Source organism: Antechinus flavipes, chromosome 1 (genome assembly GCF_016432865.1).
Source record: "Antechinus flavipes isolate AdamAnt ecotype Samford, QLD, Australia chromosome 1, AdamAnt_v2, whole genome shotgun sequence".
In the NCBI taxonomy this organism is placed as follows: Eukaryota; Metazoa; Chordata; class Mammalia; order Dasyuromorphia; family Dasyuridae; genus Antechinus; species Antechinus flavipes.
In genome coordinates this window covers 602,292,433-602,320,278 of record NC_067398.1, presented here as the reverse complement: position 1 = coordinate 602,320,278, position 27,846 = coordinate 602,292,433, and the positions used below count along the sequence as shown (strand labels likewise).

At 32.9% G+C, this 27,846-nt stretch overlaps 1 protein-coding gene across 1 annotated transcript in view; it reads left to right on the top strand.

Annotated features, from left to right (window-relative positions):
• The window catches only part of LOC127547630 (CUB and sushi domain-containing protein 3-like), a 588,420-nt gene that overhangs the window by 380,788 nt on the left and 179,786 nt on the right, over positions 1 to 27,846 (top strand). Inside the window, exon 4 of the mRNA XM_051974567.1 lies at positions 2,005 to 2,199. Coding sequence (XP_051830527.1) covers positions 2,005 to 2,199 — 195 coding nt within the window. The remainder of the gene's footprint in view (positions 1 to 2,004; positions 2,200 to 27,846) is intronic.

The window sequence follows — 27,846 nt, the reverse complement described above, 5'->3', positions numbered from 1 at the left end:
ATTTGCCCAGTTTCACACAACAAATGAGTTTCTGAGATTGGATTTCAATTCAGATCTTCCTGACTTTAGGTTTAATATTGTACCAATGAGTTACTTCTAAATGAACAATAAAAAAAAAGCCAAAACAAGGTGAAATTCATAAATACACAAATAGCCCAAGCCTTAAAATAATTTATATCTTTATTCTTTCAAATATTTTTCAAGGTCTTTCATTTCCTATATGTACTTTTGATAAATATTAGACTGATTATCTGAATTTATTTCTCCAAATCTTTTCTGTATGTTTAAAAAGCAATTTATTGACATTCTTGATCATTCTTTTAAAGATAGTCATTAAATAGGTAGGTTTGTATAATATTCTAATTGCAAATCCCAAATTTATTTCAATCCAAAAAACCACCAGGTTGCTGCCACAGCAGCAGCAACAGCAAAACTTTTAATTTCATTGGTGTGAACTGCTCCCGCTATGGTTATAGATCATAACCTCTTCAAATTTTTGGTTAATATGTTTCAATAATAATAATCTAGCATTTATATAGCGCTTTAATCTTACAATAGCCCTTGAAGTTTTGGTGCCATTATTTTAACCATTTTTTATAGATGAAGAAGCTGAGGTAGATAGCAATTTATATGACTTGCCTAGGATCACATGCATAATTAGTGTTTATGGCTGTATTTGAACTCAATCAATAAGAACTGGCAAATAAATAATAAAATAAAAATAAATAATAAGTAATAAAATAAAAATTAAAAAAATAAATATTTAATCAAATTCAACTAGATTGCAGGCATTGTTTTATGCATTGTACAAAGAAACAAAAGATAGTTCCTGCCTTGTCAGAAGCTGCAATCTAATGGGGAGAGACAATATATATACAAAGAAAGCCACATGTAGGATAAAAGGGAAATAATAACAGGGAAAATTCCAGAATTAATGGGAGTTGAGGAAGGCTTCCTATAAAAGATGCAATGTTAAATGGGACGTAAAGGAAGCCAAAGGCAGGACTTAGGAGGAAGAGCATTCTGTCTTCTTGACTCCAGGTTCAAGGTTCTATCTACTGCATCACCTAGCTACCTGGGACAAAAACATTAGTGGCCAATATTCTGATGATGTCTTTTTATGTTTAACTTGATGCATCTTAATTGTTCCTTAAATGACAGACACATAGTTTCTTGGGCCATTACTCAAATTGTCTCTATCTTAAAAAAAAAATCATAAGCATTTATTAAGCAACTGTTGTATGCCAGACACTGTGTGCTAGGGGAAGAATACAAAGATAAAATTGAAAACAGGCTCGGACTTCAAGAAGCTTTCATTTCCTCTGATATAAAGCAATATGTATACATATAAATATTTATGTATGTGTTTATAGATATGTATCTATGTATTGATACATACACACATAAATATATACAATGATTCCAGATTGGTGGTATGGAGAGGGGAATTGATAATAGCTGATGTACTCAGAAAAGATTTGACCTGAGCTTCAAATGGAACCAAGGATTTCTAAAAAAAGAAGTGAGAAGAGAAAACATTAGAAGCATAGGAACAGGATATACAAATGTACAGAGGTAGGAGATGAAGGGTCGTACCTGGAGTATTGCAAGCAAACCAATTTTATGTTGTATATGACTAAGCTTATCTTTGTCTGACATAATATTTGAAAATTTTATTTCTAAAATATGAAGAAATGTGAAAATATTTTTGTCAAATTGCAGTCAACTAATAGTAATGAATCTTCTCCCCAAACATACATTTATATAACATGACTTTCATGAATGTATGTATGTATAGAAGTAATTATAAGAAAATTTCATTCTTTCAACTTCTAGACAAATAGATTAATGAATGTGGAGGGGCTATTTTCTCCACATCTTACTTCTGCAGATATTAAGCAAGATTTAAAAAAAAAACTTATTTTAAGTTTAATAAAGTCAATTTATCCATTTAATGTGAATCTTCCCTAAATCTACTGTTTCACTTTTTTTAATTTTTTTTAGAATTGCAAAGTAGTTCTTGTGGGAATCCAGGTGTTCCACCCAAAGGTGTCTTATATGGCACTCGGTTTGATGTTGGTGATAAAATCCGCTACAGCTGTGTGACTGGCTATATTCTGGATGGTCATCCTCAACTAACCTGCATAGCCAATTCTGTCAATACAGCATCATGGGATTTTCCAGTTCCCATCTGCAGAGGTAAGACTACATTCTGTGTAATATTTTTTAATGTAGAGGTCATTTTTATGTTAGCTTTTATTAGTAGCTTATTAAAAATAGGTTATATTAACACCTCTTTTGTCCTAGCAATTTGTATACCATTTAATTCAATATTTTATTTAAGTTAGTATAGTAAAACCAGCTTTTTATATCTGACAATTCAATTCTCAAAAGATGTCAAAATAGTGCTCCAATATATTATATATGTATATATACATGCATACATCTTTAAAGAAAAATAAAAGAAGATGGGCAGAGAGAGAGAAGAGAGAGAGGCAAAAGGAAGTGGAAGGGAACAGCATTCAAGAGCCTATGCATTTAAGGATTTTAAAATATTTCTAAATGCAATCAGCCATTTGTGAACTTGCTTTTAATGTTATTATCCTTGGCAAAGGAACATTAAAAAAAATTTCTAACAGTAAATTTCAACAGTAGTTGATGTAATAAAATGAATGTGTAATAGCACACAGGCTCTAACATCCATATATACACATATGAGTATACATACTCACCACATTAAAATTCCCACTGAGGTAACCATTTTTTATTTAATCTCTAAAAATTCTTGTTCTAAAGAAAAGTCATGAACTCCACCAGTGGTAACCAATATGTACTTTTGTGCTTACTCTGAGCATAGAAATGTTGATAGAATGCCTGACCAAGGCAGAGAATAATATGAATTTTCATTCACATTTGTTTATGAAGATTATAGAATATAGAGACTTTATAGTGAGTTTTGCATTCCATAGAAAGAATAGCATTTATCATCAAGGTGGGATCAATAAGAATTTAAGCAGTTTTTAAAAAGGCAATTGACTCAGGAAAAGACCATTTTGCCTGCCCATTATTTTTTCTAGCCTTTTCTTCTCATTTCAGTTTCACTAGAACATCATTATCATATAGTTTCCCAAATTGAATTTCTTTTTAAGTTCCCACTACCTCTTATTTTTTTTTTAAATTCCTACTTGCCATTCCTAAATCCTATATGCTTTTCCACAAAAAAGTTTTGTTTTTGTTTTTGTTTTTGTTTTTGTTTTTGAGGAAAGGAGCAGTTACTGAGTTCTTGCAGATTTTTTTTTTATTTGTATAACTGCATTTTCAAATGGTGATCACATGCATTTGAATCTTATAACAACTCTGCAAAAAAAAGAAAAACAGATATTATTGTCCTTACTTTCCAGATGACAAAATTGCAACTCAGTCAAGTTCCATAACTTGTCTAAGGGCATGAATCTAGTAAAAGGGAGTCAGAATTAAAGCATAGGTCCTCACTCAGTCTTCTCTCTGTTATGTCACATGACTGTGATGGTGAGTCTGTTGGGCATCTATTATCTAAAGGTGACCATGATTTAACATGTCACAAAGTGAATTCCAAATCTTTCCCCCTAAAATATGTTGATTTTCTCAACTTCCTTAATTTTGTTGCTAGCATACAAGCTTCTCATAATAGACTAAAAATTTTAAAGTCATATTTTATCCTTCTACTTCCTAACTTCCTTAAATCTAGCTGTGGCTAAGCTTGTCAACAGGAACTCAGTTATACAATAAGTATTTATGAAGCATCTATTATTTTCCAGTGACCCATTCTGGGGATACAAATATAAAAACAGTAAATATAAAATAAATGAATGAGTGAGAAAACACAAATTATTTATGTTTTAATTTTATGCCAAGAACAATAGCATATTATCTTTTTGTTATATCTTTTTGTTAACTGTTGAATGTTGTGTCTCATTTTGTTTCAGTATCAAAGCTAAGCTACTGGAGGATTAGCCTGAGACAGGTCCAGACCAACATAATTGGTCAAGTAATGCGGGCCTGAAAACAAAATGATCTTATAATGTGGATAATGGGCAGTATAAAGGATGTTGCATCAGCATTTATCTTTATGCTCTGTGTCCTTAAGAACTGTACATTTCAGAAAATGTCTATAAAGTTTGTTTTTATGCCCTCCAACAGGAAGGAGCAGTCTCTTCAAGACTCAGTTTACTTTCAAAGCCGTTTAGAGGAATCATCTAGATTACCTTTTTTAGTGGAAAGAAGATTTCTTCCCTCATTAGAAAAGACAAATTCAGATTAATGAGGTCTACTCTACCTTTGCTGGTATAAGTAGTTGAATAGAATAAAGACATAGAAATTTCTCTAGAATAGAAATAGAAATAGAGAGACCTTGGAGGAAATAACACACATAAAAGAAATGATCTTCAGAGCAGATGAAAAGTCCCAGTAAAATGAAAATAAAAAACAAAAAAACAAAGGAAATTTTGGTGCTATGTGGTGCTAGTGACACAAAGGAGAGTTAGAGTAACTGAAGAGATACAAATAGTCTTTATATGGGAAGTGGTAATTGAAACAGATCTTATGATTATACCTGGGGTCTGAGTTCTGCTAGGGAGTATTAGTGGGAAAGAGAAAGAATATACAGACACAGAAAGACAAAGACACAAAGACAGCATGTCTAAAAGTGAAAATAAAAGCTTTTCTTTAAACTGATAATACAGCCTTTCTTGTCCTCAGAAAATTGACAGGGGTCCAATTGACACATTTATCTATATCCTTAATTCCAGAAGTATTAACAGTGCCCTTTCAAGTGCCTCCCCTAAAGGCTCTCCCTAAAGATAACAACATAATCTATATAACAAATTTTTAGCTGATCTCTCCCCCCCAAAATTTTAAAAATAAACTAAAAACTCAGTTTCTTCAGCACAATTGTTAGACAATTCTAAAAATCCAAAGATGTATTTGGTTTTCATTCTCTCATCATTGTGAACCTACTTTGGCACACTACAATGACTGGCTGTGACCATATATAATTAAAGAACTGAGGACTGCTGGTTCACCTGCAGTGTCATTTTCCTCCCAAAACAGTCATTCAAAATTAAACAGTCATTTCCCTATCCACACAAAAACTGAGTGGGCCCTTCATTTAGTGGCTCAATTCCAGGTATTAGGTTTACAAAGATACTCTATCCCAGTAAAGGCAGTGCAGAATTCATTAATCTGAATTTGTCCTTTCTAATGAGGGAAGAAATCTCCTTTCATCCACCAAAAAAAGTATTCTAAATGATTTCTCTAAACTGCTTTGAACTAAACTGAGTCTTGAAGAGACTGGCTCTTTCTGTTGGAGGGCATAAAAACACACTTTATAGACATTATCTGGAATATACAGTTCTTAAAGGCACAGAGCATAAAGGTTAATGCTGGTACAACATCCTCTATACTGCCCATTTTGTTTGAGGCCTGAATGACTTGGCCCATTATTTTAGACTGGACCTATCTCAGGCTAATCCTCCAATAACTTAGCTTTGATATTGAAACAAAATGAGACACAACATTCAACAGTTAACAAAAAAGATATACCTATTTTCAACAAATGTAAATATTGAAAACACCTCCAGCAAATTCATCTGAATAAAGTTCCTTTCCCTGGATTACCATCATTTTTCAACAGCCAAGAATCAGAGTGTTCCTGGAATTCTTTATGAAGGTAGGTAATGTGGTATATAGAATACTGAACCTGGACTCGGGAATTCACAATTTAAATCTAGTCTCTGATAACTTCATAGGAGAGTGATTCTGGGCTAATCACTTAAATTAACAATTTCTCTAACTGTAAAATGGGGCTAATAAAGCATTTACTTTCAGGGTTGTTATTAGAATCAAATGAGAAAATATTTATAAAATGCTTAGCATAATGTCTGACACAAAGTAGTCTCTCAATAAAAGCTTTTTCCCTTTCCTTTCCCTTCCCCATCCTTCTTTGTGTATGTCTTCTACTCTGGTATCGAGAAAATAATGTCAATTGTTGTGGCCTTTAGTCTCTTAAGTGAGCTAAGACTCCAGTATTGTCTCCATGCCATTTTAAGGGAAAAAAACAAAAACAGTCAAACTTACATAGGGGAGATCTTAAGATAGTTGGTCCTACTGCAGGATAATTTAATTTCCTCTACAACATTCATAATAAATATTCACCCAGATTCTACCTGCAAACTTAGTGGAGAAATCCTTTATCCTTTTGATCGTCCCAATTTTCAGGAAAGACTTCAGATAACTTGAACTAAATTTTGCCTCTATATATTTTCTAACTACTTCATAATTCCAAGTTCTGGGGCCAAGTAGAACAGGTTTAATCCTCTTTCACAGGTTGTAGGGTATAGGCTATCCCTCTGGAGGGCCTTGGCTCGGGGTCAGCCAGAGTCAGGATAAATTAAAGTCCTTGGTCTTTAGGGGGAGAAGTGAAAGGGGTAGGCAAGCAGAATCCTGGATTCGGGAATCCAGAGCCACCAACTTCTCTCTTCCCTGTCCTGTGGCCAAATGCCTCTCTGGCCCCTTTGGCCTCTTATACTTGCCTATCATTTTCTTAACCATCATTTAGCAAGCACCAATGCTGAGAAGAGCCATTTATCCAAACATATGCAAATAGAGTCATTGTCTCACATGAATAGGTAATTAGCTTTAATTTCAGCCCTCTACAACAGGAGAATTATTCAATTATTTGAGAATATGGTCATACTATCCCTTAAATATTCTCTACTCTACAAGTAAAATTTAAGTCATCTTCCTGTGGATGCTGTATAGGTATCAATGAATCTTCTGCATTATCTCCACAATTAGATATTAGACTCTAAAGTCCTGGAGAATATGGAATGGTTTTGACTTTCTTTGACTCAGAAGTTTTTGCACAGACTGATATGTACTAGGCAATTAATATATGCTTGTTGAAAGAATACAATTTTACTACCTTTTCCCATTTGCTTTGGATAGTTTATTTCAGTTATAGTAGCCAAATATCCCAAATATTTTTTTTTTGATTGTCACAGAGAATCTGCCCAGATTTTTCACTCACTTGTTTTAGCCAACACTCAGGCACCTAGATTCTTATGGTCTGAAGAGGGTTCAAAAAGAACAAATAGCTTAAAGGATAGTATTTCTCTGTCTGAATTGACTAGGTCCCATAAAGTTTCAAATGTTCCCTCCAAGCTAGATGCTGATCACTCTCCCTCCTTCTCCTCTCCCTCCTCTTCCCCAGTCCAATCCAGCTGGAAATAAATGAGATCCCAGTTCTGTTTGCTTGGGACAATTCCTAATTTCCTTGAGATATACTTGGAGATTATATATATCACTTGGTTAAGTAAGAAATTATCAGCTAAAATGTTTTTGGTAAGATAGTGGTCCATTAGTTTTATAATCTATCATGACCTTACTTTTGAAAGTCACTGTGCTTTATCATCCTCTCTTCTGGTTTGGTCTTCATGGCCAATGGTCATTGCAATTTTGCCTTCCATTGAACCATAAGCTCTGGGAGAGCAGTCTTCAGGGACTGCTTGTCCCATCTGCTCTTTCAAGGTATCACTAAAGCATATTTACTGGGTCCACTGAAAATTTATCCACACAATCTCACTGGCTACTCATTTCAGTGAGGCAGTTCTTTTATACATCCTAATTCCTTTGTCCTCCAACAGGGTCTGGGGTTCTCCAACCAAGGGAACTCCAAGCCTCTCCCCATTCCCAACCAAGGGCACCTGTCTATCAAAGGGGCAAATTGATATTAAAGAAAGAGGCTGAGAGCTGTGGTATGATTACAAAAGGTTTTTGTTTTTTTTTCTTTTTTAAAAATAATCATCTAGGTTACTTATTTAGGAGGCAGCTGCCAGACAGGTCAATGGATTTCTGATTTTCACCAAGCAGTCTAGACCAGCAACTACACTATTCAGTATGCAAAGATCATGAAAAATTCCTATGGCAATTATAGAAATTAAACAAAGGGGGGAGGTGCTTTAAAGAGTCATGCATATATTAGTACAGTTTGCCTAATGTTTTGCTTTATTGCTTGAGAACTAGGCTTGATTTCTAGAACCTGAGTACAAGACCAATGCAGATGGTTAAATGTGTAGGCAACCAAAACCATGTGCTAGTCATTTTGAGTAAGTTCTCAGATAGATCAATAGTTATTTGCTGGACACAGTTTCCTTGTAATGTTTTTCATCCCCTTTGATATGGCTTTCACCCCCTTTGCTATGGCTTTTACCCCAATAGGAAGCCTATATTCTACCCCTGAAGCACTTATTATGGCCTTCAATAAATAGTACCTCCCAGAGGTTATTTCAGATCATTTCAAATCTCCCGATTTTCATAACATTGAGTTTCTCGACTAAGAAAGATGTCTTGTACTTTACAAAAGAAGCCATTTGATGAGAATCTATTATCTTACATAATTCATATGATTTCTCTATTATCTATTCTTTCCTCACTCTTACACAAAGAGATGGCCCTTCTCCTTGCCAAAAGCTAATCTTTCTACACGTACCTTCTATTCCAGTTTTCTAAAACTACTTTACTTCTGCTTCTTCCTTTTTGCTTTAAAAAAAAAAAAAATGCTTATTTGATTTGATCAGCCCCACTAGTTAACATCCTGTGCCTTTTTTTTCCCTTCAAAGCTAGACTCCTTGAGAAAGCTGTCTTCTTTTGGAGCCAGCCTCCACTTCTGTTCCCATCACTCTTAACCTCTCTGTAATATAAACTCCATCATCTAACTGAAACTACTCTTTCCAAAGTTACCAAAGCTATCTAACTGCTTTTTCTCAATCCTTATTTTTCTTGACCTCTTTGAAATTTTTTACATTATTAATCATGTACTTCTGGATATTCTCTTCTTTTACCAAGTTTTTGCAATATTTTTCTCTCCTAGTTCTTACCTTATATGTTTTCAGTCAAAATTGTCAGATTTTCATCCCAGTCACAAAAATCTATTCTATGCCCTCTTTTCTTCTTCCTCTATACTATTTCTCTTGACATCCCTATCAGCTTCTATGGAATCAATTATCATCAGTCCATATAGAGGATTCCCAGAATTATATACTTACCCTTAATCTCTCTCCTGAATTCTAATCTTGCATTACCAACTGTCATTTGGACATTTTATGCTGAATAAACCATAGGCATTTCAAACTTAATATGTTCAAAAAAAAACTTATTTTCTTCCCCCAAACCCTGCCCAAAACACCTTCTCTCTTATAAATGCCTTATTTAAGTTAAACTGTCATATTTCTTTTTATTCAGATCTGAAATTACTAAATTATCATTACTTCCTCATTCACATACACTTTATAATCAATAACCTTTACCCTTATAACATCTCTGTCCTCTCACAAAATAAGTTATACTTTGCTATCTCACTTCTGGAATATTATAATATACCAGAAAATTAAAAAAAAAAAGTAAAACTTTTTTTTTCCCCCTGAAGTGTATTTCTAATCATGTCATGCTTCTACTCAATAAATTCCAGTGACTTCTTATTACTTATAGGATCAATTATAAAATCCCTTGTCTGACTTCCTAGTTCTTTCTTACCTTTCTAGTCTTCTTGCTTTATTTCCTTCACATGCATTACAATTTAGCAGTCTGGATCTGCTTGCTAAGAGACCTTCATGTGCCATTTTTCAACTTTATGCCTTTCTCCACTCATTTCCATTTCCTGGCCTTCTTGACTCCCTTGACTTAAAATTCACCTCATTTTATGCAAGATGACTACTGGTTTCCCTTCCCCTATGTTCCATTTTCTATGTATTTTCCTGGGATTAGTTCCCATGCACAATTTACTACAAATTGTATTCTCCTTACAATGAAAGCTCCTTTAAAGAAAAGAACAGGTTTTTACTTTTCCTTTTATACACAGTGCTTACCAAATCATAACTATTTAATAAATGTTTGTTGATTGACTTATTCATTAATTTTCCATCTGCATTATTGTAAGTGGACCCCCAAGTAGAATGTGAGTTCCTTATGAACAGGGAGAAATAGTCTTGCCTTTCTATTTATTTTCCCAAGACTTACAGTACATGTAATACAGTAAATGCTTAAGAAATGATTTTATATTACATTCTTATTCCATCCCATATTGTTGACTCACTGTACTTACCTTCCACTAAAATTTTTAGGTCTTTTCTTTTTAAATTTTTTTTCACATGGATAGTTTCCTGCTGTTTCCCTGATTCTGTACTTAAGCATCTGACTTATGGAATCTGTGTATTAATATTTATTTCTATTGAATCTAATCATATTAGCCTCAAGATCTTAACAGACACTGTTTCATGCCACCAGAAGAGGGAGGAATTCAAAAATAGAATTTATTACTTTCATGATAAGTATCAAACAGTAAACAAATTGGATTTATAACATTTTCTTGTGATAACTTTATCTCCCACTAATGAATTATTTATTGAAATAAAAGTAGTTAACAAAGTAAAATTATACCTGATATCTTTGTGGTTCTATATGAGAAGGAAAAGATAACAGATACTACTTGGCCTATAGGTTTATTCCTCTGCTTTTTCTTTCTTACAATTGTTTGCCAATTATTTTATTTATAATTTGTAGGAGATTGATAAATGCTTTACTCTTTTTTTTTAATAATTTTTTATTGATAGAACGCATGACAGGGTAATTTTTTACAGCATTATCCCTTGCATTCATTTCTGTTCCGATTTTTCCCCTCCCTCCCTCCACCCCTTCCTCCAGATGGCAAGAGTCCTTTACATGTTGAATGGGTTACAGTATATCCTAGATACAATATATGTGTGCAGAACCGAACAGTTTTCTTGTTGCACAGGGAGAATTGAATTCAGAAGGTATAAATAACCCAGGAGGAAAAACATAAATGCAAGCAGTTTATATTCATTTCCAGTGTTCTTTCTCTGGGTGTAGCTGCTTCTGTCCATCTTTGATCAATTAAGGCTCTCTTTATCAAAGAGGTCCACTTCCATCAGAATACATCCTCAAACAGTATCATTGTTGAGGTATATAATGATCTCCTGGTTCTGCTCATTTCACTCAGCATCAGTTCATGTAAGTCTCACCAGTCCTCTCTGTATTCCTCCTGCTGGTCGTTCCTTACAGAACAATAATATTCCATAACGTTCATATACCACAATTTACTCAATCATTCTCCAATTGATGGACATCCTTTCATTTTCCAGCTTCTAGCCACTACAAACAGGGCTGCCACAAACATTTTGGCACATAATGATTTACTCTTAATGAATTTTTTTATTGCTCTCCCAGAATTTTACTTAAAATATCTCCTCACTGGATTCTTTGAGCTATAGATATTTCTGAAATCTTACCTACTACAACACTCCTAGTAGAAGATAAGCTTCTTGAGGAGCAAAGATTATTGCCATTGTTTGGGATGTAAAAGACATTCAATTAAAATTTATAGAATTGAATTTTATTAAATTCCTTAAAATAATATTTAAAATTATAGTGTATATGTGTGTATGTATGCCACATTAACTTTGAGTTGGCACTTATACATGTGTGTACACATAAGTGTATATATTAAGGAAAATGGCTTATCAATAATAGAGATTTCCATTTTTCAATCATTTCAGTCTCTACATTATTGGCCAACCCTTTATGATTGAATTTGTTGTATTCTTAGCAAAAGTATCAGAATCCTTCTTCTGCTCTTTTTATAGATGAGGAAACTGAGGCAAATATAATTAAGAGCTTGACCTGCAAATCACCCAATTAGTAAAAGTCTTAATCCAGATTTGAATTCAGGAAGATGAGTTTTCCTGACTTCAGGCCTAACACTATCTACTATTTAGCTGCTCCACACTATAAATTAGTCTAAATTAAAGGCATAGGCTTATTTATGTTATCAACTTATGTTAACCAAAAACAAAATCATAAGTTTATGAAGCAGTATGTTGCAACTGTATTTACTACCAGAGAAATGTGCGATGTAGAACCCTAACCCAGAGCAAAGAGCTCACAGTCTATACAGAAGTTTGCATATTTACAATAGTACAAAAGAAAGGGGAGGTGCCAGAATTTTTCTCCTAAAGGGAAGTGTCATAGGAAAAGGAAAGGTACAGTAAATGTAGGAAAAGCCCAAAACCCTTTTTAAATGTGAAGAAGAAAGTGATGGAAAAAGCAGCATTCTTTTCCCTGAGAAAGTATTCGACCACGAAAATATGAGGATCTGCTGATTTACAAGGGTACCGACTTCATAAGCAATTCTCCAGTATTTAGACTGACTGGCACCTGTCTTGACTTCCAAGGACAAACAAGAAATCCAGCTTGGAGCACAAATAACATGATGTCAACTGGTGTTAGGAAGGGGCTTCATTTTTGACATATTCAAAATGTCCTACATGCTCTGGGAAATGTGGTGACTCAAAAAGACAAGTTCAGGAACCCCCTTAGCATTCTTTAATAGGCAGAATCTACTCCACCCAGTTTAAAAATTTTCTCTCATCCTTTTGGGTCAAAATAGTAATGTCATTCATATTTCAGTATTTATGGGTTTAGGTATTATAAAATGCACAGACTGAAATTGTTAGGCTGTTTTTATAGTTTTAAAAATATCATTTAACTTCCATTTCATTTGAGAAGGCATATTGGCATGAAGGTAATTCAAGGTTATATTAAAGTTTTTTGTTTTTTTTTCAACATGTTATATTTAACATATGAAATCCATCTTAGTTATGGTTTGCTATCAAATGAAAAATATCTTTGGGTTTACTTGAATGAGATATAAGATAGTGTTGACTGATGAACTTTAAGGCTATAAATAAGGATTTTGATTTTTATGGTTAGTTCAGGAAATATCCTAATTAGTGGGGTTGTCAGAGGAATCAGTGAAGATACTTTAAATTTAACCATGGGGAGAATGGATTGTCAGTGAGAAGGATGTTTTAGTAACCCTTAGTAGTCAGAATATGGCTTACTCTAAATATTTTACTAAATAAGAACATTTGTGATAATAATGATAGTAATAATAATTATGATGATAAAAGCTACCTAGTGGTTTTATGGCATTTCTAAAGATTTGCAAAACATTTTATATATGTTATTTCATTTAACCTTTCAACTAATCTGGGCATTAAATACTATTATTTCATTTTGACAAATAAGGAAACTGAAACTGAGACTGAGAAAGCCCAGCTAATAAAAATCTGAGGCAAGTTTTTAATTCAAGTCTTCTTGATTCCAAGTCTAGCATTCTTTCTATTGAAACAGCTAGTATAGCCTATCTTCAAGAGACCAAATTAAATAGATCTTCTATATGTGTGTGTGTGTGTGTGTGTGTGTGTGTGTGTGTGTAAATCCTGAGATGTGATATTTAAAATATATAAAAGTATGGTTTGAATAATCAAACATGATTATTGGTAACAAATAAAGGATAGCTAAGAGACCTGAAAATCTCAGAATGATCTCAGAGTTAGAAGAGTTAAAAGTTAGATCTCAGAGTTAGAAGTCATCTAGCCAAATTCATATAACAAGAATATTCCTACAACATACAAACACCATTGGTATCCAGCTTTTGCATCAATAAGGAATGAAAAAAATAACTTATTTCCTACTACAGTAGTCCATTCTATTACTGTGATGCTATAATGGTTATGGTTTTCCATTAACATCACATTTATCCTTGTCCTTGTCCTTCTGTTTCTCCTTTTTTCTCTTCTTCTCCTCTTCTTTCTCCTCCTCCTAATTCTCTTCCTTTCATTCTAGATCTACAGTTGTAGGGATTCATATTACAGAGTGAATAATGCTAGAATTTTTGTGCCTCAGTTTCCCTGAACTGTTTTGCCTCAGTTCCTTGAATTGTTCTGCCTCAATCCCCCTGGTTACAACCCTTCTTCCTGAGCATTAGGACTGAGATAATTAGGGCTGTAGAGATCTGGCATTTTAAAAGATAAAACTCCAGATGTCCTATCTCAAATACCTAATTAATATCCTCTATCTCTAAATTCCAAACTTCCTGTCTGTAGCTGGACATCTCTTTCACTCCCAGTGAAAACTCCCAGTTTATCAGAATTTATGGTTCTACTCGCAACCTGTCAGAACTGGATTGATGGTCCATTTCTGGAAATTCCCAGGCTTACTAGAATTTGGACTCCATCCCCCTCCCCTGCCTTTGTCTACTCAATCTCCGAGTCACATGTATATATTTCATTGGAATATCACATTCCTTGCTGATGCTAAGGTTGATGCTAAAGTTGATACTAAGGCTGCTGCTGAAGCTGCTGCTGCTGATAATGCTTTGAGATATCAGCCCTGGGACCAAAATGGATCACAGAAAATCTTTGGTCCCAGAAAATCTCTCCCTCTCAGAAATCCAAATAAAATATTAAAAACTCTAATTTCTATCTTGTTTTTACTTTTTCTGACATTACAACATATCTATCCATTTATTTCCTAAACTCTGAATAATCCATAACAGGGAAAATTATAATGAGCTTTCCTCATACTTCTTCCCTACATTTCATTTAAGGGTAAATAAAATATTGGCTTTCCAAACTTAATCAGAAAGAATCATATATATTGTAAAATGTTACATGAAGATTAAAAAAATAAGTGAGAAAATAAATTGCAAGCAAAAACAAGTGTTTTAAAGGTTTATCCCAGAGTTATCTGTTTTAATCATTTTGGTTGGTTTTTAAATGATGTTGTTTTAATTATGAGTATTATGTAATAAATTGTTTTGGACTTTTTCTTACTTATTTAAACACTCATCCCAATTTTAAAGTTTCTTTTCCCCCTTCAATTGGTAAAATGCATCAACATGTAGAATACATGTTGTTGTTTTCTATTTGGTAGAAACTGATTCTATCATTTCCTTAATATTAAAAACTCTTAGCGAATCTCCCTCTTCCAATGTAGATCAACAGCCTTTCTTTAATTTGAAATCTTAGAGAACTGCAGGAGTACTGAAATGCTAAATGACTTCTCACATAGTCAGCCATCCAATATGTTAGAATCAAGACTTGAATCCACATCTTCCAGGCTCCAAGACTAGCTCTTAACAACAAGTTGCCAATCAACGCATGTCAGGCAGATTTATAAGATGCTAAGTAATAATGAATAAGTTTTGGGCATTTTCAGACAGCCCATTTCTTGTTTTCTTAATTTTGCCTGGAAAAGCTTCTCTTGTCATATTAAGTCGCAGGCCTATACTACTTATTTAGCTTAAAATGCTACTTGGATAAGTATAGTTGTATGGCCAAATAAATGAAATGTTTTATTAACATATTTATTCAAAACTTTTAAGTGATGATATTGATAAAACTGACATTAAAGTGAATGTATTATTTTTAAATGTATTTTATTATTATAAAATTCCTACTTTTATGGCAAAAAAATTCATGTAGCTATAATAATACTACTATTCAATATCTATAGTGTTTTGTATATTATATGTGTGATATGTTATTTTAGAGTGATTTACATGTATTGCATATTTTTTGTCTTTTAAATACATTTTTATTCATATCTTTTATTTCTGTGTCATTTATATTTCTTTCTGTATGCCTTCTCTTTCTCTGAGAGCCTTCAACTCTCATAAGAGTAAAAAAAAAAAGTTGCATAGTACTAAATTACATTTAAAAAATATTACATATGCAGTATTCTGTACCCATTGTCCTCTACTTCTGCAAAGGAGTGGGGAATATCTCATATCTTGTCTTTGGACCAAGCTACTTTTTATTAATTTATTTATTTTATTAGAGCTTTTTATTTTCAAAACATATGCATAGGTAATATTTTAACACTGACTCTTGCAAAACCTTGTATTCCAAATTTCTCCCCCTGCCTCCTACTCTCTCCCTTAACTGACAAGTAATCCAATATGTGTTAAATATGCTAAAAATATATGTTAAATCCAATATATGTATATGTATATATATTTATATTTATATATTTATCTTGCTGCACAAGAAAAATCAGATCACAAAGGAAAAAATGAGAAAGAAAACAAAATGCAAGGAAACAACATCAAAAAGAGTAAAAATGATATGTTCCACACTCAGTTCTCACAGTCCTTTCTCTGAGTGTAGACGGCTCTCTTCATCACAAAATTATTGGAATCAGCCTCAATCATCTCATTGTTGAAAAGAGCCATGTTCACCAGAATTGATCATTGTATAATCTTGTTGTTGTGTAAAATGATAACCTAGTTTTACTCATTTCACTTAGCACCAATTCATGTAAGTCTCTCCAGGACTCTCTTAAATCATCCTGCTGCTCATTTCTTATAGAAATGTATTTCATAATTTGACCTTCACAAAACTTTGGGAGCCTAGCACTATAATAATAACATTCCATTTGACAATTGAGGAAATTGAAATTTTGCATTTTAGATACAAAGTGTTTTCAAATGAAGCATTTAAAATCAACTATTCCTGACTCCAATGTAATACTCTAATATGCCAAATTATGTCCATGATTTACTAGCATTTCACAAATCAAATAAAATGTTAAATTCTATATTTATCAATCAATTAATCTCAGTTTTAGAAAAATTTAGTTTTAGTGTTTACTCTATCACACTGCATAGCATAGTGAATAGGGAGTCAGTTTCAAAATTAAAAAGATCTCCATTCAAATTTCATCTTAGAAACACACTGTCTGTGTGACCCTGAGGAAGTCACTGAATTTCTTTTCATTTTAGGTCATTCTAACATTCTATAATATATGGAAAAAGATACTGAAATCTTGGTTTAAAAAGTTTTTGCATCTGGGAGATTCATATAAGAATGAAGTCTAGTACCTGTCATCTATATACAATACAGTATAAAATAAAAAGATATTAAGACAGCTGCTTCTTGGCTATGACAGTGCCTCATCCATAGCAAGTGCTTAATAAATGACTAAAAAAGGAATAAATGAATAAATGAAGGAATGAATATCATTTCTACATGCATCTGGGGTGCAATATTCAGATACTTTTGAATTTGACAGTAGCCTAGAGACATGGTTCTAGGTAGGAACTCAACTCTGTACATTTTTTTTTTCCTGAAAACTTTCCAAATTCTTAAAGTCCCCTTTACATTATGTAGCCCAGAATTAAACACTCTACTAAGTAACAGATAAGTAAATTATCTATGACAGCTGAGAATAATGAGAAGATGACCTCTCATTTTCTATTTCTTTATTATTATCATTACTTTTTTTCATTTAGTTCAGTCAGGGTTATAGTCTGGCAATTTAATTAGAATAAAATGGAAGGACTTAGTTTCACAAAATTGACTGGTAGTGGGACTAAAAAGCTATTGATCCTCAGGATAACCAAGGGCAAAGAAAGGTGGTACCACTCAAAGAGGTTGAAAAGATGGGTGTTTAGATGCTCAGATAGGAGTTCTAAGTTGAAAAAGAACCAAAGATAATAAGTTAAAGCTGTATTCTTTAAAATGTTTGAAGAGATCAAAGGTGGGAAGCCTGTATATCTTGGAAGATCAGAGTTATTCAGTGAATCTTCTATGCGATCAGAGCACATATGAACCTGCATATCCGAGTATTCACTTTGAAAAGCAAGAATAAAGAAGGATTTATAAGTAACTATGTAATTACCCATATGATATATTTAGGACCCTCTACTATTATCATCATCATTATTATTAAATCTAACATTTGCATAGCACTTCAAGTTAGCAAAACACTCTATGTATGTTAGCTCATCTAATCCTTGTAACTCTAGAAGGGAAGCAATATTATTAATATTTTGATTTTAGAGATAAAAAAACAGAGACTGAGAATCGGACTCATTATTCTTAATATGAGATTGTAGAATTGTGATTCTTACCATGAGATTGTAGAATAATAGATTTAGAACTGAAAGGCACCTTAATGTTCATCAAGTTCAGTCCCCTTATTTCAATGATAAGGAAACCAGGGCTTAGACTTGTTTTGGTGGGTGACTTGTTGGGGGTGACACAGCTTGTAAATTGCCAGGTCAGACCTCAAATACAGGTTCTCTATCCCCAGTATTTTTTTTTTAATCATATCATGATGTCTTGTATGCTATTTCAGTGCCTCTATTGAGCAAATCTTTGAACTATAATGAGAGGATTACCTCTTGTTTTTTCCCCACCTAGTATTTATGTGATTGTATTTTTTCTCATTCAAAATTTTGATCCTTTGCTTCTTTATATCAATAATTAGTGCAGTCTCTGATTTCATTTCATACTGGTTAAAACAAAAGTCATCAAAGTCTTGGCATTTTAAGTATTATGACATCTTTAATAGTGATGATATCTCTACCTAATTCAAGGAATGCTTTATAAATTGTTCCTAATTCCCTTGATAGAGCTAAGATTCTTAGTCAGCTTCTTCTCCCTTTTTGCACTTCCTAGGGAGATGCCAACAATGTGTCTTTTTACTACCAAGAAAAAGACCAATGAATCCTTTGTGGAAACCAGGCCTAATCCTTTCTGCTTATTTCATCCAACCTTTGAGCCTTGTATTTCTATGTTGGTTTTATTTGACAAGTAAGACTTTTAGAATCCATTTGTTCTAACCTATGTGAAGCAAAATGCCAGGTCCTTTCACTGCTAGTAATATTAATGTGTTCACAGGAATATAGAATAGTTTGTGTGATTCCAAATACAAGTTTAGCCATTTCAGAAACATTAATATACACACTCACACATATTTCTGTATTCAAAACCTTCCCTTCCAAAAAATAAGATGTTAAAATAATGAAAAAATGCTATCATTTTTTTCATTCCAGAAAGGCACTTATAGGATTATATCTGCCCATTATTTTTAAAAATGATGGAATGTGGATTAGCCAAAACGTATTGACAGCTTCAAAGTCTCCTGTGGTGAAAGAGATTGTTCAGGGCATGATAAGAGCCTTGAAAAGCAATCATCCTACTTCCTGCCAGCATACAAGCTCACTGATCCACAGCAATGACCATCTGCTGTTCTCTAGGACTCTGCAAAGCTACCACTTTCAGTTCAGTATGGGAACAGAAGCATTTGTAATATGTGTGAGAGAGGGAGTGAAGGAAGAGAAGCAGAGTGATTGGGTTAGTTGAATGCAGAGTTTTCCCAGCACTCCCCATGCCATGTGGCATGTTTTTTAGTTGACCAAACCCATCTATAAAAAGATTCTGACTGTGTGCCAGGGAAGTAAGGGATAAGGCAATGTTCCAAGATTATTACCAGAGGGTACCTTTTATATTTCTGGTCATGGGCTTCCCCATGTTGTCCAATCAAAATAAATTTGGACTGGCCTGATTATCAAGCATTCCATATGCCAGCATTATAAATCAAAGGTACATAAAAACTTCAATTTTAATCTCAGGATCTTTAAGGATTCTTACTCCAAGACTCAGTGAATATGATGAAATCAGATATGCTTACTTTCTTTTTGTTTTTAAAGCTATTAACAACTTGAAATTACTTACAATTAAGAAACAAAAACAACAGAAACATTAATTTTGCTTTTTTTTTTTAGACATTTGTTACATGTACAGCATGCTAATCTTTCAAACCTGAAAAGCATGTAGAAATGAAAATCTTAGGAGAGTAAGTAATCTGACTATACATAAATGAAGTATAATAGTGAAGAGAATTAAGAGTTCTTTTTTCCTTAGTGATTCTAAACTTTCTAAAATTGAGTTGAATTTTCATTGTGATTTAAGAAGCATGGGAAAGAGAAAAAAAAAATAGTGCAATTTAAATCTCAGTACTTTGCAGTTAACCTCAAGTGATTGGATTATGTTAAATCTTAAATCCTGGACTGGAGCAGTTTTAACTAAAAGAGAGAGTGCCTTTTAGATCAGGGATTTTCTTGTCCCTAGCTTTACATTTTATCAGAAGAAGAAAAAGAATGAATCATTGTCTGCTTTATGGCTACTTTAGGACATGTAGCTATTATAGAAAATATTGCAAAATCAAGAATATGACTTGTTTACGTTGGAAGAAATACACTAAATCCACTCAATGAATTTACCCTCAAAATATGGTAGTTTTCTCTTATGAATTTAAATTCTGAATCTTAATAAATACATATGTATATATATTATATGTGTATATAAACATATATGCTTGGGACTAAAACTATCAAAGAGCTATATGTAAAATTAAAAACTTAATGGGTACAATACTCAATTCCCTTCAATATATCTATGATTTCAGAAGTGTGGGTATTCCCTCCACCAAGATAGATTGCAATGCCTCTGTTTTTGTAATGAGTGATCTTTGAAAATCTTTGGTCTAAAAAGTTCACCATGCTATGGCAAATTTGCTAATGAGCTTTTATAAAATTAACTATATACTATGCTAGTATAGATAATAGTACTAGACTCAAAGTCAAGAAGACCTGAATTTAAATCTATCCTTTGATATTAACTTTATGACTCTGGAGAAGTCATTCAATCATGATTTGCCTATTTCTTCACCTGTAAAGTTGGGATAATATTAACACCTGTCTCTCAGGAGTTTTATGAGAATATTTGTAGAGTGCTTAACATAATTAGCAGTAAGAGGTTATTGTTATGTTATTCTTAGTTATATTATTCTATTGTTAACTATTGTTATGTTATTCTTAGATTGCTGAAACAAATATGATCTAGACCAGTGATATCATCACTCTAGGAAACTTTGGGTATAGGAACTCCCTCCACTGGACATAAAGTTGCTGATTTGGATATGAAGAATTTGAATGATTTGCCCCAGTTCATATAAACTAATTTGTATGTATCAAACACAATTTTCCCTAATCAAATCTCTCTTCTACCAGTCTCAAAAAAAAAAAAAATCTGTCAAGTAGGAAATGAAATAATGCTATTATCTTTTAATGCACAAACGTGATCGCATAATTATGTATATATACCAGGTTTCCTAACTGAAAGAAAAAACAATTGGTCATTTTCTTTCTTAGGATCACAAATTTAGGTTAAGAAGGTATTTTAGTATCACTCCCTCATTTTGAAATAAATAAACTGAGCCTTAGAAGTGATCTTACCAAAATCTCATGTATAATAAGTTGGAAGAGGTAGGATTTGAAAACAACTCTGATTCTAAGTCCAGAGCCCTTTCTAGTTGTCATTGTTCAGTCATCTTTAAATTGTGTACAACTCCTTGTGACTCCATCTGAGGTTTTCCTGTCAAAGATACTGGAGTAATTTGCCATTTCCTTCTCCAATTCGTTTTACAGATGAGTAAACTGAGGCAAACAGGATTAAGTGACTTATCTGAGATCAAAATTAAACTCAAGTCCTCATATTTCCAGAGTTAGAACTCTAGTCATTGCACCATTTAGCTATCCTGCCCTTTCCAGAGTATCCAACTAATGTGTGTTCTAAGTTTAAAAACAATTTTTAGAAATATAGTCAATATGGCAAGCTTAATAGTAAGTTTATGGATAAAAATTCTTTTAATTTTCAGTGAAATTATAAATATTCCTCTTCCTTTGATGGAAAGTCATTATAATACCTTGATATTTGCTTTTATGATGACATTGGCAAATGATAATAACTTTGATGTAATACAAACCTTAATGAAATACCAACTGTTACCAATTCTTTAACTCTATTACCAAAAATATGACTTTAAGTGGTAAAGAGGCAGTTATTGGAAGAGGTAATTAAATATTTGGATTAGAGTTTTGTTATAATGAAATTTGAGCAAGAAAAATAATTTTGATCATTTAATAACTATATTAAAATGTTATTATAGGTAATTATTATAGAATCCAGTATTCCAAAAGCCCTCAGAGCTCTTTGAAATAAGGATTGTCTCTTGTTTCTTTTTATATCTTCAGCTTTTAGTATAGTACCTGACATATAATATGTGCTTAATTGATTGATTGATTAATCAATTGATTGATTAATGAGAAAACTGAGGGGAAGAGAGATCAAAAAACTTTTCAAAAATTCACATGTAACAACTAGCAAAGCTATAATTTAAGCCCAGGCCCTTTTACCCAAGTTAATTGTTGTTTCCATCATTGCACAGTATTCAGAGACATCATAACAAGAGTTACAAAGTAATGTTATGATGCTAATGATGAAATTGAAATGTTAAATCCCATTATTGGCTTTTAGCTGAAAAAAATTGGTAAGGGAAGAGTTGCATCTATTAATCTATTAAGGTGAATACTTAGTGGAAAGATATGATGTAAAAAAAAAAAGAGTAACTATAGAAACTAGACAATTCATACTAAGCAAATTCCAAGGAAGAAATGAATGGGCAAAACAAACAAAAACCTCAAATAAACAATTATCCAAAGCTCCAGCTGTATAAATATCAATATTTGAAATATGTGCCATAACAAGGTAAATTAGGAATCGTAATACATGGAGGCTAATTTGACTCCTGAATTAACAGAGACATGGTGAGATAGAATTCATGATTGAAATATGGCTCTGAAACAGTTTAATGATTCGAAAAGAAATAGAAATAGATTATAACATAGCCATGATCAGAAGTTTCAATTACATGGACATCTACTATTCTATCTTCCCCAAACTAATAATTCTTTAGCTACCTGTAAGGAGGAGAAATGGAGTTGGGAAACATAGTGGAGTTAGGAGAGATACCACGGGGTATGAAGGATTAAGAGAGCAAGGAAGAAGACACCAAGACAGAGTGCTGGACTGACCTGAAGGAAGGCAGCAGCCATGGAATGGCCCATAAATAGATTTTATAGGGAACATTTCTGGACTGGGATTTCTCACAGGGCATGACAAAGTGGGACTGCTCCAGCCCTCTAGAGAGAATGGGTCTGCTCCAGACCTCTACAGAAAGAGGGTTTCAGGTGTTTGACATAATTTGGATTTATACTGGAGACATCCCTAGAGGGTGGGACTAGAGCTATACTGATCTCTCTCAGAGCCTTCTCCCTGTCTGCTTCAAGGATTCATTTTTATCAATTCTTCTGTTAACCATACCTAACATTGAAGACCTCATTTTCTTTTTCTGGTTAATTATGAGTCTCCTTGAGGAACTTGTCTTTTTCTTGCTTCTAAATCTCTTTTCATGTTTACCATTCTTGGTATCTATTGTATCTCTTCATTTTGTCTGTAACCTCTTCTCCTAAATAAATCTACCTTTTGCCCAAGAGAATGGACATTGTGATTCTTTACATTACCAAACTTCAACATTTGGTGCCAAATACCAACATCTAGTGCCTGAACCTCAATCATATCAGTATGAGTTGTATACATGATTTTTTCCTTCCACCTTCCCCATGTCTCTGACATGTGGCACTATCATAATTAAGGATGAGTTACTTACTTTAACCTCTCAGTGCACCATATAAATTTTTGATAGTAGAAATTACATATGAGTTGCCAGGTTGCACTGATAAAAGGAATTTCTACAACTGGAAGTCACCTATATGAATAAAATCATAGCTTTAGACCAAAAACCAAATGAAAATCTGGCAGAATTAATATTGGAAATGGAGGCAGATGGTACATAACAGTTCTCATCAATGTTCCTATCTAAGTATATACCAACCCAATCAGACCTCACAATCTGATTTACATGAACTGATCCTGACCTTTTTGATGCTCATCATTAATGAGAATACTGAATAGTTTTCTGTGGCTTTCCTGGATGCTTTTGGCACAGGATGCTGGCAGCCTAATGAACTCCCTTTTATTATAGCAGCTTGCTAATTCTCAAACTTATTTTCATTGTAAAAGCTGTCACTAAAATGTATTTGGGGAAAAAAATTGGAATGTATGCCCCTGGGCACCCAGAGAAAGAAAAAAAAAATTATTCCACTGTTTTTCTTTTTCAAGAAATACAAAGCATGACTTTTTACTTGTAAATATTTGCAGAGCAAAATTATCCCTTATGTGTGTTTGACCTTTGGAAAATCCACATTTCTCTGAGCACCAACAGATAGTAAATTTTTTTTCTACCCATAGATAATATCTAATTCATAACTAATCATGAAGCAACTTAATAGCTAAGGGGAACATTTAGCAGTGACCACTCCCATTGTTTGCCTCTCATTTGAACACTGATATAATCAATTTATTTCCCATAATGTTAAATAAATGACCTTTAAGTGCATTTTCTATTATTATATTGGAATGAATTGATGGATAAAAGTAGCCTAATCATATAATGGGAACTTCATTTTTGAATTTTTTTTTCCCATTCATTTGCCTTAAGAAAATGTCATTAGTTTAACTCTTTCTGTTCCCAATAAAATAAGCTGCTAAAAAAATGATGCATTTATCTTGTTCTATAATTTTTAATGTTTAGTGAAAGTTTGTTTCTCTTTTCTTCTCCTCCTTCTATCCAGGGAGTTGTCTCTTTTAACAAAAAGTAAAAAAGATAAAGAAGAAAAACACTAAGGTAGTTTAGCAAAACTAACAACTGAGGTTAACACTATATATTTTGTCCCATAACTGTACATCCCCACCCCATCTCTGCAGAGAAGGTGCATTTTTTTCACCTCTTCTTGAGGACCATGCTTAGTCATTAAAATTTAACAATAGATAATTACATAATAACTAGTAATAAAAATGAGCATTCATATAAATCTTTGAAGTATGCAAAATGTATTATATTTTTCACTGACTCCTCGCAATAATTCTGTTAAATTTAAGAAAACTGAGATTGAGAAAGAAAGTTTAAGTGACTTATGGTTACTCTTCTGATAAGTATGTGAAGCAATATTTGAATTCAGTCCTTCCTGATTACAATTAAATTTAGGAAGAAGAAAGCAAAAATACAATGTTTTGATGATTTTTCCAGGCTACAGGTTCCAAAAATGCTTAATTTTGTAGCCTTTTTGCACCAATGAGTATTCCTGAAATTTCTAATTAAAACACTTATTTTCTTCAGTCAAAACATAAGCATCACCATTGGAAAACTGCTTAAGAGAATGCATCCCTCATTCAGAGACCAAAAATGAGATTCCCTTGTGATACTGTTCTATTCAATTCAGTTCACTAAGTATTTATTAAACAATTATTTATTTGCTATGTTCCAGTCTTCCCTCAAGGAATTTCCGTTCTTATATTTTATTTAATGATAGTGATAGTTGTGTGTGTGTGTGTGTGTGTGTGTGTGTGTGTGTGTGTGTGTTGGAGAGGATGATAAAATATAAATACCCCAATATAGATACACAGTAATTAGAGTATGAGCATCTGGAATTAAGGCAATAGGACAGAAATCTCAAATATAAGGTATCCTTTGATTTGAGCCTTAAACAGAGCAAGGAATTCCAAGAGGCAGAATGGAGGTGGGCAACATTCAAGCAATAGGATACAGTCTATGCAAAATCACAGAAGCCAGAGATGGAGCACAGGGAACCCCAATTGTACTAGACTTTATAAATAGAGGAGTCAATGTGGAAAGCAACAGAAAGAACCAGATAGCGAATGCTTTAAATGCACCTTCTTAAAATTGTCTTGCATAAAGATCAATGTTGTAAGTACTTTAGCCTTAATCTCTCTTTTCCTGTTTTACTTTCTTCATTGTCCTATTGCCACCTGAAAGCAGAAATCAAGACTATAAGCACTGTTTCAAAATACCAGATGTACCCACAAAACCCTTTTTAAAAAAATCAGTTATTTCCACCTAAAAGAAGGCCAAAAGGATCATATAAAATAATGAGCAGAAAATGTTTTAGAATGGTAATAATTTAACCTCACTGTCCATTGAGTGTGAATCATACATGTTTCTAAGAATAAGTTTGCATCTTAACCCAGAGGATAGTTAATTTTTCAAAGCAGTAATAGGGATATTATAATAACTTTTTCAGTGAATAAAATGTACATTATTATTTAGTGAATAAATAGAAATTTTTTGTTTGAAGGAATGATAAACAGTTGAATCATCTTTTATAGATATCCTTTTATTACTTGCTAAAAGCATACTACCAAATGGACTAACAATACCTTGTGCAGCATGGTGTTAGGATAGAAAGCTAGCCTGTGTGGCTGAAAAAAAAAATAGCTTCTGGAAAAAAAATGCTTCTGAAATATGCTAGCAGTGGGAAAATAAGGAAAGCACTTACTTTCTCATGGTGAAGAGCCTCAAGCAACTCCCTAAAACTGTTACCTATAGAGAAGATACTAATCTGCATTAGCTGGAAGTTTCTTTATTCTTCATTTCTTCATCATATCTTTCAGTCCTTTATCCCAATGAAATCGGAACCAAAATGTATATGTACATCTATCAAACACCAATAATTTATTATTAAACATCTCTCTATTTAATTTGCTATCAATCACTTATCTATTAATATAACTATCATTATATATCATCATCTTTCTATTTTATCATCTATTCAAACATCTATCCATCCATTCATTTATCCATCATTCTCTATATGTCATTTCAAAACATTTTCCTATTCATAAGCTTATTTCATATTCAAGATGACTCTCTATTGTAATTTTCCCCCTTTCACAAATAAAACAACTGGCTCAAAAAGATTGAGTGAAATTTCTTTTCTTTATTCAAATATTCCTCTCTTTTTGAAAACTATTCTCATTTATATTACACTGAACTGTCTAAACTCTTTCTTTACCTTTCTCAGGTATGTGTGACTTATTTCATCTACGTATCGGTAACAAATAACATGGTTGCTTTGTATAGAGTAGGTGTTTATTTGGGTTATTATCCACATAATTACTTGAGGTCTGTTGGTTCTACTTACCTGAAAAACTATGATATTAAAATATCTGATTTTTGAAATTTTCACGTTTTAAATTGATTTATATACATTCTACAAATAGGGTAAAATTTTATCATTATGTAAAATCATTACAGAACTTATGCCCATTTTAAAGACACAGTCTCTAAGGGATGTAAAGTAATTTGGCTATAGTCACAAAGCTTAGCAAGGAGTGGAGACATCTTTCCAAGACTTCATTCTTTCACTGATTTTTAAAAAGGAAATGAAATAAATTGAATGTATTTGGATGTTTTGTCTGCAATCGTCTTTTTATAGCTTTAACAAAATGAGATTTACATTCAGTGTAAAGAGGTAATATGTTCACAGACCACCTGCACTTACAAAGTACATTTATCCCCCTGAAAAGTCTATCTACCTTTTCATTTTCGTGTGAAAACAAAAACAAAGAAACATAAAACTAGGAATGGTGAGTGAAGCGCTAATTTAGTGAAATGACACAATCTTTTCAGAAACAATTCCATAAATAAAGAAAAAAATATATGTGAAATATTGGATTATATTAAAAATGCAATTGTTTTCTATTTTGTCCTAATCCAAGACTCAAATATTTGAAACTGTCCTTTTGTGGATCTATGATCCCATCAATATGGATACTTTCCAAGACAATGTAGATCATATCACATCCCCACTAGCTTATTCCACACAAGTCTTATGTGCAGTTTCCCATATGCTTGCCAGTGTGGTCCAGCCAATATGATGGGGACATTACTTACTTTACACATTATTTATCTGCCAAAAAAAAAAAAAAGAGAGAGACATTGTGACTATCAACAAAGTAGTTTGTGTTGGAATCTGAAAATCCAAGACTGAGCACTGAATCTTTACCCTGTAGAAATCTGGAACTCTGGAGAAGTTAACTCTAATTAAATTGAGTTAATTCACTCAATTTTGAAACTTCTACCCTGGGACTAAGCTGTCCTTATTGGTGAATAAGTGAATAAAAATTCACATAACCAACTTTAAGTAACATGCAGAAGAAGTCATGCTTCACATTTAATCTATTCGATCATTCAGGCTATCTTTTTGCCATATGCTCTGCTCTCATTCATATGTATTTCTTTCCCCCTCCTTTCTCTCCATATCTTGCTTTTGTTATAGAAATCAAATCAATATAATTGTTTCTAGAAAGTTTATGTCACTTAATTGAGTACTCCTATCACACC